The sequence below is a fragment of the Falco rusticolus genome, chromosome 2 (genome assembly GCF_015220075.1).
Source record: "Falco rusticolus isolate bFalRus1 chromosome 2, bFalRus1.pri, whole genome shotgun sequence".
Classification (NCBI taxonomy): Eukaryota; Metazoa; Chordata; class Aves; order Falconiformes; family Falconidae; genus Falco; species Falco rusticolus.
The window spans coordinates 97,875,791-97,890,200 of record NC_051188.1 but is presented as its reverse complement, the minus strand read 5'-3'; the positions used below and the strand labels follow the sequence as shown (position 1 = coordinate 97,890,200).

The 14,410-nt window shown below is 36.7% G+C and overlaps 1 protein-coding gene across 1 annotated transcript in view; it reads right to left on the bottom strand.

Annotated features, from left to right (window-relative positions):
• Window positions 1–365: 365 nt before the first annotated feature.
• Window positions 366–14,410, bottom strand: part of LOC119143349 (pseudouridine 5'-phosphatase) — a 75,311-nt gene continuing 61,266 nt past the window's right edge. Inside the window, exon 4 of the mRNA XM_037377539.1 lies at window positions 366–771. Within this exon, the coding sequence (XP_037233436.1) occupies window positions 595–771 (177 nt within the window). The 3' untranslated portion in view covers window positions 366–594. The remainder of the gene's footprint in view (window positions 772–14,410) is intronic.

The window sequence follows — 14,410 nt, the reverse complement described above, 5'->3', positions numbered from 1 at the left end:
AGGACCTCTGGAAGTCATCTCATTCAACCCCCAAGAAGAAAACAAAATAAGAGAACACAGAAAGTACAACAAACCCCTGGAAATAACTGGTGGGTGGGTGGGCAAGGGATGGAAGAGACAACAGAATACAAAGCAGGGCAAGTATAGGATGAGGAAATGGACAAACATGTTGATAGTGATAACTGTATCAAAAAGAATGTCATGCGATAAAAGCCAATCCAGAACAGATTTCTGGTTAACATCTAAACAGTAAGTCATTCAAGTGGAAACAGAACAAGAAGCTTTCAATGCAGTTACAATAAATTGTCTAAATAGTTTCATCATATTCCCCAAAAACATTATGATGTACAGAGAACAAGGCTAGATTCACTTCACAAGATGAAATGCTGCTTTAATTTATCATTTATCATAAGACAATTCATAAACATTCCAGCCAACTTTCAAAGGTACTGTGTGGAAGACCTGGTGCTAACAGGACTTTTGTGCTGTATTTTGAGAAAGAGAGGAAAAGATGCAAAACAATCATAAAATCATAACAAAATTTTATTCCACTTTCCCGATCTTCAGTCAAGTGCATGTCCTAGACATTAGGCATTAATCATATGCTGGTAAAGCAAACAGTTCTGGTTTGAAATCCTCCATGGAGTTCAGTAGTAGTGTTGCCTCCTTTTTAAGATCTGGATTTAAGTTTTCATCTGGAATCATAACCACTTGCATTCCTGCTGCCAGGGCTCCTTTGACTCCAAGTGGTGAATCTTCAAACACAAGACACTGAGAAACAAGGAGGTGAGGGGAAAAAAATAAAGAATAATGTTACTATGAACTTTTAATCTTCTGTTTCAAAAGAGGGAATGATCCCTAATAAAAATTAGTAGGAAAGCTATATTCAACTCCTGGTTTAGAAATCCCTAATGAGAACAAGGGCAAACCTCTCAATTAGAACATCTGCATGGTAATTAACCTCAAATTCATTTCAATTCAAAAAAACATCAACACGCATACTTAAATCCCAGCAACTGGTTATCCAGATGTTCCTAAGTGATTTGTTTTATAGGGATGGGTTTAAGCACAAGCTTAAAGTAAAGTTAAGCAAGTGCTTAAATACCTTTATAAGCAGGCAATTTTAACTCTTCAAGATCAACTTTACAGCCTACACAAAGGCAAAAGCAGTGCTTTCACTTAGAGCTGTGGCATTTCCTACACACACAAGAGGGGGAGGACTATACCAGCTATGTCAGTAGTAAGACTTTGGATGAGTGGAGAGTAAGCAGAAGTTACTTGTCAGAAAAGTGCTGTTGAATTCATGCTCTATTTGCTTAATTCTTCCAAAGCAACAGTGAGAAAGCAATTACAGTGGAAGGTTACTTTTAGAGAAGAGACAGTTTAGGCAGGTAAAATTTCCATGACTTAAAATAGTCACAATCACTCAAGATCACAGTTTGGAAGCAAAGATGTTAAAAATAATCAAGACATTATTTACACAAATTTTGAAATTTAACATCAGAATACTGAAGAATAAATATACAGCAAGTGATCTAGCCTGAACTTTTATATAAGAAAAGATAGTGCTTCTGGAGTTCATTCCAGAATGTATATAATGAAGCACCTGTTCCTGATATTACCCAGTCTAAGTTTGAATTTTTGGTCATGGACAAAGCAAAGCAACCTTTGGCATCCAAACCATCTGAAAAATTCTGACCTACACTGACATGTGATTTCTAACATTTCCGCAATTCAGACTACATTCATTATCAATATTATTAGCACTGCTACTATTACTAATACTAAAATTACTGCCACAAGTAATTTCAATGCAACATCAATGTTGGGATGGTTAGCGCAATTTTCCCCACACCCTTCAGACAGTGCAACTCTGCCTTATCACAAATTTCTCTGTCATGCATTAAGCCCTTCTGTACATTCATTATCGATCTACCAAATCCCTTCCTACATATCCAGGATGGATCGTCTTATCCTTTTCTTCACAACTCAATAAACTGTGGCAACTAACACCAAACAGGTAAAAGTAATGATCTGTGAAACTTAGTTTAACTTTTGACTGAAATATGACACACTGGGAGAACATACAAAAGCACACTGCATCTTTTAGGGTCTCGCACACAACTATTTCACCAGGGAAGATTAAGGATGCGCAACATTTTTCTATTCTGGCTGTGCTCTAAGAGAACCAAGTTGAAACCTGCAAAAAACTTAATAAAGTTCCAAGAAAAGATTTTTGCAAGTGTTATTAAATGTCTGTGCTATATACACCCACCTATCAGAAACTTTGGAAGAAGGGATGAACTCTTTCTTTCTGCTTTATTTTCTTTCTAAAATATTGATTCTTGCAAGTCAACATGCAAGCAACCACTTGGAGTCTACTAAGAGAAAGTAAAAGGTGCTCTCTACCTTGCATGTAATAAAGTGAAACTTAATTAGTGATTTTTAGTGAGCCAATGGAATCACACCAATCTCATTTCCTTTATACAATCACTGAATTCCAGTTTTGAACAATGTGTTATTTTCAAATGTTGATCATTATCACTATTGCTAATTACAAATATGTAACTAGTTGATCCTGCAAAGCTTGGAACAATTGCTATTAGGAAGGACGCATGGTTCTGCCAATTTTTTTCTGAACAGTACCTTAGCTTGTGACCCTAAGCACTGTGAGGACTCTGAGGGCAGTAAATTAAAAATCCTGACAGGCTTTGCCTTTTGAAGAGTAAGCTTAAATGTTGCACAGAAGAGCATTATCAAAGCCTTTCAGAAACCTTTTCTAATCCAGCCCATACAAAGAAATGTACTTCACTGCTCTGCCTTGAAAGACCTAATTGACTTCCATGATGTCACTAAGCTTACTGTACTAGAGGAGCGGATGATTATGGAAGGCAATATGCATAATGAAAAGCTTAACTAATTCCCTGAAACTAGAAGCAATTAAAACTCTTGATTACCAAAGAAGCCAGGCAAATGACCCACAATTACAGTGGGTTTAATGTTACAGGAAATAAGTGTACTAGGTCTTCCTCCAGTCTTTCCTGCTACTGACACTTATTGTCAACAGCGCTGCAACATTTTTAATGGATGACAAAAGGTTTACAGAGGTTCACATCCAAAATGAATTTGTTAACTTTGCTGCAGAGATGTTGTAACAGAGATGTTATAACAGAGATGTTATAAACTGCTCACTGTCCCGGCCCACCCACATACTAAATTTAGAGGTAAGAAAGCAGCCAAATTCTTCCCCGTTTTGCATAAGTATTGCAACATCAGCATCACTCCAACTGAGAGAGACAGATGAGATTTATACAGACTTCAGCTGAGAGTCTGGCTGCTTCTCTGCATTATTTCTAGAACTTGTGTCATTGATCAATACTACTGCTATGAGATCTCTCAAAAGGTCATATTAATATAGGACAGTTTTCATTTTAGAATGAACTAGATGTTTAAAAAAGTAAAGTAGTAAAGCATACTGATTTATTTTTCACTCTATGAATCTTGAAAAATGAATGATTTAACCAAAGGAAGAAACAATAAAATCACTTCAGCACCTCATATCCTCATCTTCCTACATGGAATTTAAGAATATAACAAAAGACTGTTAGTTGGGTCCTTGGTATGTACGTAAATAAAGCCCCCTCCAACCTATATACTGTATATGTCTGAATGGAATATTTACATAACTAACAGGAATATCCATAAGTGATATTGCTATTAGTGATAACCAAGAAGTATGGAAGAATAAAAAATTAAAATCAGTTTTGAAATTAAGAGTTTGCAAAACCTGTGAAGATAATATATATTCACAGGGAGTGCTTATTCAACAAATATTCTTCACCACATATGACACTACTGTATCAGCTCTACAACAGAATGAAGGATGAGACTAAAGATGGCTTAATTTATGCACATAGAAATCTGCAAATTAAACACTACCATCTATTGTTCTACAAAGAAAGAATGAAAAGAGAATTTTCATAATCTTTAAAATGCGTAAATACAGCCTCAAATTCTTTCATATTGTATTAGAAAAATCTGTTTGCTGATTCTGGTCTGGTTAGGCCTTTAATCTCAGTGAAAACATTTGCAGGCACTGGGACTACACCATGCAGTATAGCACTCTGTCTTTGAACCAGAGTCTTACCAGTAAAAGTACCAAGCATTTCATTTGCTTTGATAAAAAGTGTAAGAAGAAAAAAAATTGAGTATTTGTTAACTCCTTCCTTTTCTTACCTAAATATTTTCTTTTAATATATTTTAATTTTTACATTGTATACCTCATGTGCTCCATGGAAAACAGCTACTATGGAATTAATAATAAATTATTAAATGTATAGTAATAATAAATAATTATAATAAATTATAATAAATAAAATAATATTACATGTAATATATTTATATTTATTATATATTTTATATTATTTATAATATATTAAACATAATATTAATAATAGTAATAAAAGGTTTACTTTTTTTTCCTGCTATTACTGTAACATGTACCTTGTGGTCTGTTCAAACTGAAGCCAACACGGTTAAATCTTTCCTCAGGGAAAATATACTTAAAAAACTTCAGTCCTATTGAATCCTATTGAATTTTTACAATGTAAAAATTAAAATATATTAAAAGAAATTTAAAATATATTAAAACTATCCTGCCTTCTGAGGAACTACTGACACGTTCACCCTCCCACCAGACATAAAACCCCATTTCAAAATCAGTGCATGTACAGACTCTGACTTTTTTTTTTAAAGAAAAAAAAAAAGAAAAGAAAAAAACCAAAGGAAAAGATCAAAAGTAATTCTGGGGACAAAAGTGGTTAAAACCAAAATAATACTAATTAATTTTATCTTCCCTCTTGCTGAATGAAAGCAAAAAGGGAAAACAACAGAATTTTGAGGTTTCCAATCACAGTTTCAAAAAGGGCTGGTAAGAACTCTGAGAGGTTATCTCGATGTTCATTCTCCAACTTCTGAACAAAACCAGTCTCCTTCTGTGCTTGGTGAGAAGAGACAATAGACATTTATTGTATCTTCTGTCCTCAAATGACACAGAAACATCTGACATCAGAATATGACATACTATGTTTGGGGCTTCTTATGGATTGCATATTACACTTCTGTAATGTCTTTATCATTAATATTTCTCCATGATCAACTGATCAAAAGCGTGACATGTTATTGGTAAAATTTGCACTCTGGAAACATTTGGTAACCTTAAACATTAATTAATGTATACGTGCACAACCGAGTCTTCTATAAACATTTAAGGCCTAATTCAAATTCCATCATCTCACTAAAAAACTCCCCATTGATTTCCATGGCTTCAAAGTGAGACCCAAGACATGCTGCAGGAAGAAATCCATCCAGTACAGCCAGCTCACACTGATTTCAGAACAACACTGCTCATCTTTGCAAACCAGAAGGTGGTCAGGCCTTTCGTTTCTACAGGTAACTTGTTAACTGTTCACTTTCAAACATGTTTTTACCTTCCTAATTGTGAGAAACTAGCTCATACTCTGTGGTCATCATTCAAAACTAAGTAGTATCTAAGAAATAAATTATCAGCCTGAAAGAGATGACTGCTGCAATCACGGGTTTCGTTCTGCTAAAATTGTATCTCTTGTTCCTTGCTGACTCAATTTTTTCAAATTTTCAAAATAATTCCACTACTGACCAACTGTGTTACTAGTGTGAGTGACCCAGAAATTTAAAAAAACCCATAATATAATTCAGAATACAACACAGACCCACCTATATCCCTTATAACATGTCAAAATGCTGAAAAGATGCTGTTCTATCATTTATGGGAGGTGATGGAAATTCACAAAAAGAGAGAGAAAATAACTTCACTAATATGTCGCAACACAGTGGCTTGGCTATTTTTTAGGTAACTTGTGGGAGGTTTTTTCCTACGCTTTGATATACAAAGTATCTAGGAACAAGGGGAAAATGTATTTCTGGGTGACCCATATACCACCCGTTACTTAAATGTTATTGAATAAATGCATTTTAAGCAGCTACAGTATTTGCAATTCTGGCCTCCCACTATGTTAACTCTCTGAAGAATTAACAAAAAACAATAATGAAATAACTTGATTAATGTTTCTCTCCTGATCTTTGGACTTACACTCTTTCCAGAAATAGGGAAAAGTCTCAGTAGCAGTAACAAATTAGACTTAATTTTAAGGACGTATGTCAGTTTGACTAGCCAGGCATAACAGAATCATATTAAATATGCTGTTTAAGAAAGTCATGCAGCTTTCAGCCCACAACTTAGTTCCATTAAGGAAAATGAAGAGTAACCCAAGATGTTTTTAAATGCTGTAACAAATGAAAAAACAAGCTGAAAACTTGTAATCAAATGAATTATGCATCAGAGTATCCAGAATACTAACTACTAGTCACTGTTCTTTATTATTCAATGATTCATGTTAAGAACTGTTTGGAAATTTACGCACATATACTTTTTAATTCAGATTTTTATTAACTTTCTACTACGAGTATGTTGCAGACCACTACAAGAATCAAATTATTTACCAGAAGACTTGTAAGATAAAACCAAAAATCATTAGCATAATTATAAAAAAAAAAAGAAAAAAAAGGAAGTGTGTTACAGCTACACATAATTAGATCACTCTGCGTTTGCAGCTCTTGCATAAATACCACTTTACACTTCATTCCACACCAGAAGCTACTCTCTCACAAATCAGTTGACAGGATGTTATCTTAAGGTGGGCCAGAAGGAGTAAAACAGTTTGGATGGGGAAGAAGGGAAATTTCAAGTTTCTTGCTTGTTTTCAGGACTCAATCAAGTGAAAGAAAAGTGCTTCTGTGAGTGACAGTCGGACCCAGACACAGCGGCTCTGTGAGGCGGGGAGAAGGTCACATTTACATGCGGGGTTACTCTGATCATTCCGGATGGCTGGAGCACTCTTTTCACAGAGGGCTGTGTGTTTAGATGACAGCACACTGGGAACTTTGTATGGCAACTTGTGTTACAGGCCTCAAGAAATTCCCAGGCGTTTCTGAAACAGTGTCCAATTATCCTGGCAGCAGAAATCTAACTAAATCAACTGCAGCTTGGATTAGCCATAGAGGAGTATTGTTCTTTTTATGGAGAACACAAGGCAAATACTCAAGATCCCCTCTGCTGAGGCTACTCATAGTGTGCAACATGCTGGGTTTTTATGCCACTTGTCTCTAAAAGTGGCCTAAAAAGGAATTTTGTGCAATGAAATAGTTCATTTGTGCTGCCTTCCACACAGAAGTAAGTACCTTTAGTAAAACCCCTGACTTTCTTGACCTGTAACACATAACAATTCAAGTAACTGCAACTTGCATACAGAGCTCAGAACCATAGGATTATTTACACTAGAAGGTATCCCTGGAGAGCATTTAGCAAACACCTCTACCCAACACATGCCCAGCTCAGGGCCTTGACCAGATGAGCTCTGAGGATCTTTGAGGATGCAGACACTACATACCTCCTGGGCAACCTGTTCCCATATTTCACCACCTCTACGGTGAAAAAGGGTTTTCCAAGCATCTATCAGGAGTTTCTCGTGTTCCAGCATGTCTCTGTTGCCTACTGCATGATCATTCTGCACCTTGGAGAACAGGCTGTCCCCATCTCATGAGCAAACACATCAGAGAGGTGAACCAAGTACATCCAAAGGAGAAGCTGTTTTGATGAATACAAATCTCAAGTCTGAAAATGAAACTGGAAGTAGGTATCAAAAGTATTTCCTGAATAAATGTAATGACCTTTTCGCCACAGGGAACGTCTATGAAGCTTGAGGTACAGCACAGCAGGCTGACAATGGCAGGTACCCTGCCTGTTTGTGTAACGGGACACCACCACCACTTCCCTATAACCAGCTCAGCAGGTGCTGCACGAGGCAGCTGAACCTCATACAGCAATTCAATTTTTTCAAGTGGCATAATTTTTTTTGGAATAGTTTATTTTTGTTCTGCAATCTCTCCTTGACCTGTGTTATTTTCCCATAGAAAGACCAGCCCACACACTGAAATGCACCTTAACCTGAACTAAACATCAACTTAATTATTGTATAATCTTTGGCAGAAGTGTTAATAATAACCCATATATGCTTCAGACAAAGTAATTTGCTAATTTCTTCAGTAAAGAAAGAAAGGGTGAGAAGAGACATTCACCTTTAAACAGGTTTTCATTGGGAGTGAAAAGAAGTCACGGAAAGGTCTTTTTTCTCTATTCAGTACAAGCTTCTCATTGAACTGTACACGACATGGTGTCAACAGTCTGGAGTGACTTGGTGAGATGTTCCTGTGTTACACTTTTAACTCTTCATAATCAGGAAGAAAAGCGGTTTTCTTTCAAAATTCAAACAGCTGAAAGTTATCTTTTAGAGAATATTTAAGATGAATTGCATGAAGCTCCAACCACAAAGCCACAAACTAGCACCTTTAAGTAAAAGAAACAAAAATACCAAAATTGTAGTTTTCAACTACAGGAAAAAAATACCTTAAAAATGGCAATTCTCTAGCCTCAATATAGATTTTCTAAGACAAAGGTAGACAATAAAGTACAAAAGGAAGCTGGAAAAAATATTAACACCTAATTCGTTGAATTTGGGTAAATACCTGAGCTGAATCTTAAAGACGTTCTGTTGGAAATTTGCTCTTCTGTTGGAAATTAACTCATCAAACTTTTAAAAGCAAAAAAATAAACCATTTTTTATGACATTGCTTGGAAGAATAACTTAATAGTCCTGACCACAAAAGACATGAGAATTAAAAGCTGTCTTTACTCCAGCACAAATGAAAATCAAGAACAACTAAAATCTTTAAAAAAATTTTAGTTATCTTGGAGAGTTGCACCTCATAAGAGGGTTAAAGAAGTGGAAGAGCCAAAGAAGAAGAATAAAATTAAGATAATTAGCACTAGGAAGAAAAATTAAAATCTGAAATAAATACACAGTTTTGGAAAAGTATATAATCTAACATCATAAAGAGATATAAAACTGTAAAGCTTCAGATTTCGAAACATAATAGTATGAAGGTTTGACTCTGGGTCATTTCAGGGGACATCTGCTGAAGCAGCAGCACTTCAATGTTTTCTTTTGAACCCACTGATATTCAAAGTACTATTTCCACCAAAATATGAGCTTGTAAAATAGCAATAGTATTAACAACAATTGTTACAAAATCAGTCTGTTACATCTATGCAAGGATAATATATACTTCAATTTAATGTATTTCCATCATATGCCATTCAATTCCATGTATATGTCTAAGACAAAATCAAAAGTGACCAAATGAGAAAATTTTCTTCTAATCAAGCTCCTAACCTGCTCCTAGGAGGTCTCAAAAGTAGCTGAGCCAAACAATGGTTTGCTGCCAATAAAATGTTGTTTCTTCCTTCGCTTTCCCTAATCTCCTGTTAACCCGTGTATGCTTCCATCAGTGTCCTAGTGATGGGTGTTGTGTTTGTGTACCCTACTGTGAATCAACTCTGTACCTTAAAAGAAAACTGTTCTCCTATTAGGCTCATAAACTGGAAAACCACCATGTAACAGCTGGGAGTGAACAGGAAGACTGAAGAGAATTTAAAATTCTTTTTTTGGGCAGTGTTTAAATCATAGAGGCCTTCATCCCTTCAAACTACAGTCTTATTCATAGCATGCTTTACATTTGCCTAAAGTAGATAGTATGTGTAAAACCCACAAAATGGCTGTGCAAAGTTTTGCAGAACCTGCTCTTTCAACACAAGCCCAACTGTGGGCATGGGATTATGGTTATGAATGGCAATTCCAGAAGTTACTCTGCCATAGCAATCTAAAAATATCACATCTGAAACGAAATGCTTCATTACATTGATAATCAGATCTATTTAAGTAACTCCCCTCATGATTTCAAAAGATGACTTTTCAGCCTCTTAGTTGGCAAATCTGCTTTGATTGTGCAGGCAAAGAGAACTCAGAACTCAGAATTTCTTAAAACATTTTCTCTACCTAAGAAAGTATTTCTGTGTGCTAAATACAGTATTTCTAAAGAATGTGAAATCTACTACCAAAAGTAACAGAATTAATAATAAACACCATATTTCTACATATACTATGGATGATATATACCTTTTTGAACTATTTATGAGAAATAATTATTCAATGGAAAGCACTCTCCTAACCCTGAAAGAGGCATTAACTTTAAGTGCACAGCAAGATCTACTAGATCAATACAATTATTATTGGTTAAAAAAATACATATTAAGAATAAGAGAAAACTTAGAAAATGTCAAAATAATTTTTTAAGAGTTCAGTAGAGAAGTAATCTCTTTGACATTAATTTCTAGCTTGTTTTTATCAGCTTGCTTTATTTTAGAGAAGCAATAATTATCTAGGTATTTCAAGCTATGAAAACTGCAAGACGGAAAGCCAATGAATATCAAACAGTTCTATGTGAATCAGTCATTAAAACAGACTACTGCTCTAAAAAAAAATTATTTCCACTGTAAACTCACAAGTTCAAATATTTCTATAAATATGAAAATTAGTACACACTTTAAAAGACTTCACATGTAGAAAGTTATTTAAGTCTTAATGTCCTGTTGCAATATATTTCAAAACACTTCTGTCAAAATTCCCCTAATATCATCTAGCTATTTAAAATATTGCATGGTAGCATTTTGATTTTAAATGTATTGATGACCCACAGTCATCAAGCTGTGACTATTTTTCTATTAGACTAGCTCTACCCTGTAAAAGAAAGGTATTAGTCTCCTCAGCCAAAGGCCATCAGTTCTTATTTTGACTCAAGCATGCTTACAGGCAGAATAATAGCTCATTTTCAGTGAAAGGCAATAAAGGGTATAAGATTTAAGCAAACATTTCAGAGTAAACAATGAACAAAAATAGAAAAACACGCTTATTTAACTCTGTGCATGTATGCATGTGTATAAACACATGGTGTGTATATACGGTCTCTACACAGACAGTCACTTTCTCTGTGGCCTAAGGCTTATTCAGCTTAACATATTAGATTAGTAACTAAGACAGTTACGCAGTGGTTTAACATTAACATGAATTTGGGAATACCAGCCGTGGTATCAGCAACCACTAACTATGCTCGTCACACAACTTCTGCCATGGTTAACTTCTTCCAGGTACTCAGTTCCTCAAAGAAACTGGTTTATATTATCTGGGTTCTCACCCGTTCTTTTGTAATATAATTTTTATTTTAAAACCCTCTCATCTGTATATTTCAATCAGAAATAATGTCCAGATGTCAACAGGGTATAAAGCTGACAGATGGCAAAGCAATTTAAAAGGAAAACTACCACCTATCTGCCTGTAAATCGACCTCTCACGGGCTCAAAACACTGCAACAGGCCATATGCTTAAGTGAAAACTACTTGCTCATCCAACACAATAATGATTTTATATTAGAAGTAAGAATCACCACTTACCTAAAGAATACACTGATCTGGAGTATCCTGCATTTGCTGACCTTCAACAGTTTGAGCGAGTCTTTGGAAGAGGGATGAGGGTTGATTTCTCATTTAAGCTGAACACACGCATTTCTCTGTGACTGTTGGAATTGTTACTCTAAAGCTTGCTGCCATATTACTGTGCTGCTCTTTTATGGATTGCAGATGCCCGCACATAATATACATACACACTCACACAGAAAATAAGTAAATGCTATATAAATCTCATACAGACACATAGACACACAGGATCTCACGATGACTTGAGGTTGGAAGGGACCTCTGGAGGTCACCTAGTCCACCTGCCTGCTCAAGCAGAGACATCAGTTGCCCTGGACCATGTTCAGACAGTATCTCCAAGGGGGATGACTCCACAACCTCTCTGGGCAACCTGTGTTAGTGCTCAGTCACCCTCACGGTAAAAAAAATGTTTCCTAATGCTCAGGGAAAACCTCCTGTGTTTTAGTTTGAGTCCACTGCCTCTGGTCCTGTCAATGAGCACCACTGTAAAAGAGCCTGGCCCCATCCTCTTTGCATTCTCCCTTCAGGTATTTACATACATTAAGATCCCCCTGAGCCTTCTCTTCTCCAAGCTAAACAGTCCCACCTCGCTCAGCTTTTCCTCATCGAAGAGGTGCTCTAGTCCCTTCATCATCTCTGTGCACCCTTGCTGGATTCCCTCCAGAAGCTCCATATGTGTATTGTAGTGGGTAGCTCAGAACTGGACACCGGACTCCAGGTATAGCCTCACCAGTGCTGAGTAGAGGGGCCCGATAAACCCCCCTCAACCTCCTAGCAAGGCTCCTCATCATCAGCTGCCTTTGCTGCAATGGCATATTGCTGGCTCATGGTCAACTTACTATCCACCAGCCATCAAAACTGTATTTTTTTTCTGAGAGTATGAAATCCATTTGCTCTTCTTTCCTTTTCAAAAGTGTGCAGCCACACTCACTGGGTGCAGAGACAGATGGCACTGTAATGGAACTTCTAAATTTAAAGGTCTGAATGACAAATGTGCAAAAAATACAGACAAAACATATTGCTAAGTGACCATTAGAGAACCTATGATGAGAATATAAAGCACTCCATTAGGAAGTCTCTCAGTCACTCCGATACTGATATGAACACATTTCTTCACAGTTAAGTCAAAGGCAAACTGCCTTCTCTACAAATGCTTGCAGTCAACTTACAAACAAGCACCTCAATGAGTTAACATGCTTATAATGCAGACTTATTTTGGGAAAAAAACTAAGTTGTCTCTGCCTAAGCACAGGCCACCACTCTTTTATTCTTTTAAACATCAGATGATGTGTATTCATCTATTAGTAAGACTACCATGGTATACTGCAAACAGTGATTTTACATTACTCTAACCATCACAACACATGACCTGAAAGAAACCCGTCTAATAGAGCAACATGATCAGTTCAGAAATAGATGCTGCCACAGATATTGCCAAGAATCTGGATAAATTGACAGGCAGTTGAGTGCTACGGGCAGCATTTTGCTGATAACTTGGAAGCTTCGGCTCCCAGTGTGTAAGGATTCCCTGGGGAAACCAGACTGCAGCAGGTATGTCAAGGTGACAAAATACCACTGCCACACAATCCACTGAAAGGTATGTTCTAGCTACCAGGTAAAATATGCTGGACTACAAAAAAACCAATAGAAAGTAGGACAGGTTGTCAGGTGAAGAAGCAAAAGAGAATCTCAAATACCACCATGATGCAGTATACAGGAAATATCTCAACTAATTTTTTCCCCATTTGTTCTGATTAGAAAAGATGTTTAGTGTTTTCTCTCTATTATGTTTAAAAACTTGCTAATTTATTTCAACTGCTGCTAGTGAAATATGGGCAAGATTCATTACTGAATAGAGAAAATGTATGAATCAGATAGCAAATATGTCTAAAGAGTAAGGACTGAAATTTCTCATCCATAAAGAAAGATTGTTTTGGGGATTTATGTTCTGGGTTTGCAGGTCTTGAAGGTGTAGCTAAACACATCTGCTTCATCCTATGTGTAAGTTCTAGTCTTAGCAAGGAAAACAATGTGAGAGAAGAAACTAAAACTTCTATTTTCTCTATTGACCCTGCATCTGCAGATAAAACACTTCAGTAATTCCAAGCCTTAGAGAGCAATCTTCTCATTGACAATTTAATGAGCAGTTCTATGGAGTAACAAGAGATAATGGGTTAAAACCAGAAAGAAACAATTACTCTATATAGAACTACTGTTGTTATAATCTCAACCAGATCAATTTTTAACTTTGTTACCAAAAGAAAAAGGAAGAAAACCTTACAAAATCAAGTGACAGTTGTCATTTTGAACTTCTTCAGATTACCAGCATCTTGCATCTAGATGGAAAGCAAAGGCGTTTCACAACACACTAAATGCTTTTCTCAATCAGATGTTCTCGTGCTCAGCAGTGGCAGTTCTGCAGGCTGCAAGCCAAGGTTCTTCACTCCCACATGATCTCCTACTTCCCTATCAACTAAAAATGTTTTTCCTCCCTGCTTTGGGTGCCTTCCTAACTACCTTCCTTGGAGAAAAGGAGCACTGCCCAAGTAGAGAGTTTTCAATCTTTCCTTCGGAATCTTCTGTGCTTACAAAATATCACGTTACTAGTAAGTTCAAAGAGCATCTATGGAGCTTTAGCAGTTAACATTGCCAACTATGTTTACACAGATATCCACACACATTCGTGTATGCAACAGAAGTGCTCCTCTTTGCACACATGAAGTCACACAGCAGGAGCAACGAGGGCAGGTGGGGGAGCCTGAATCACACCACAGCAGCCATCAGCCTACTAAAAGCTCACCCCTCATGGGGCTGAAGGCCCAGGGGTGGGGGAGCCCCAGCAGCCCCGTGAGGGCAGTGGCAGCCCCTGGCCCAGCCACTCTTGTGCCACCGGTGCCCCTGGGGCAGGGCCAGACGCACCAGCGG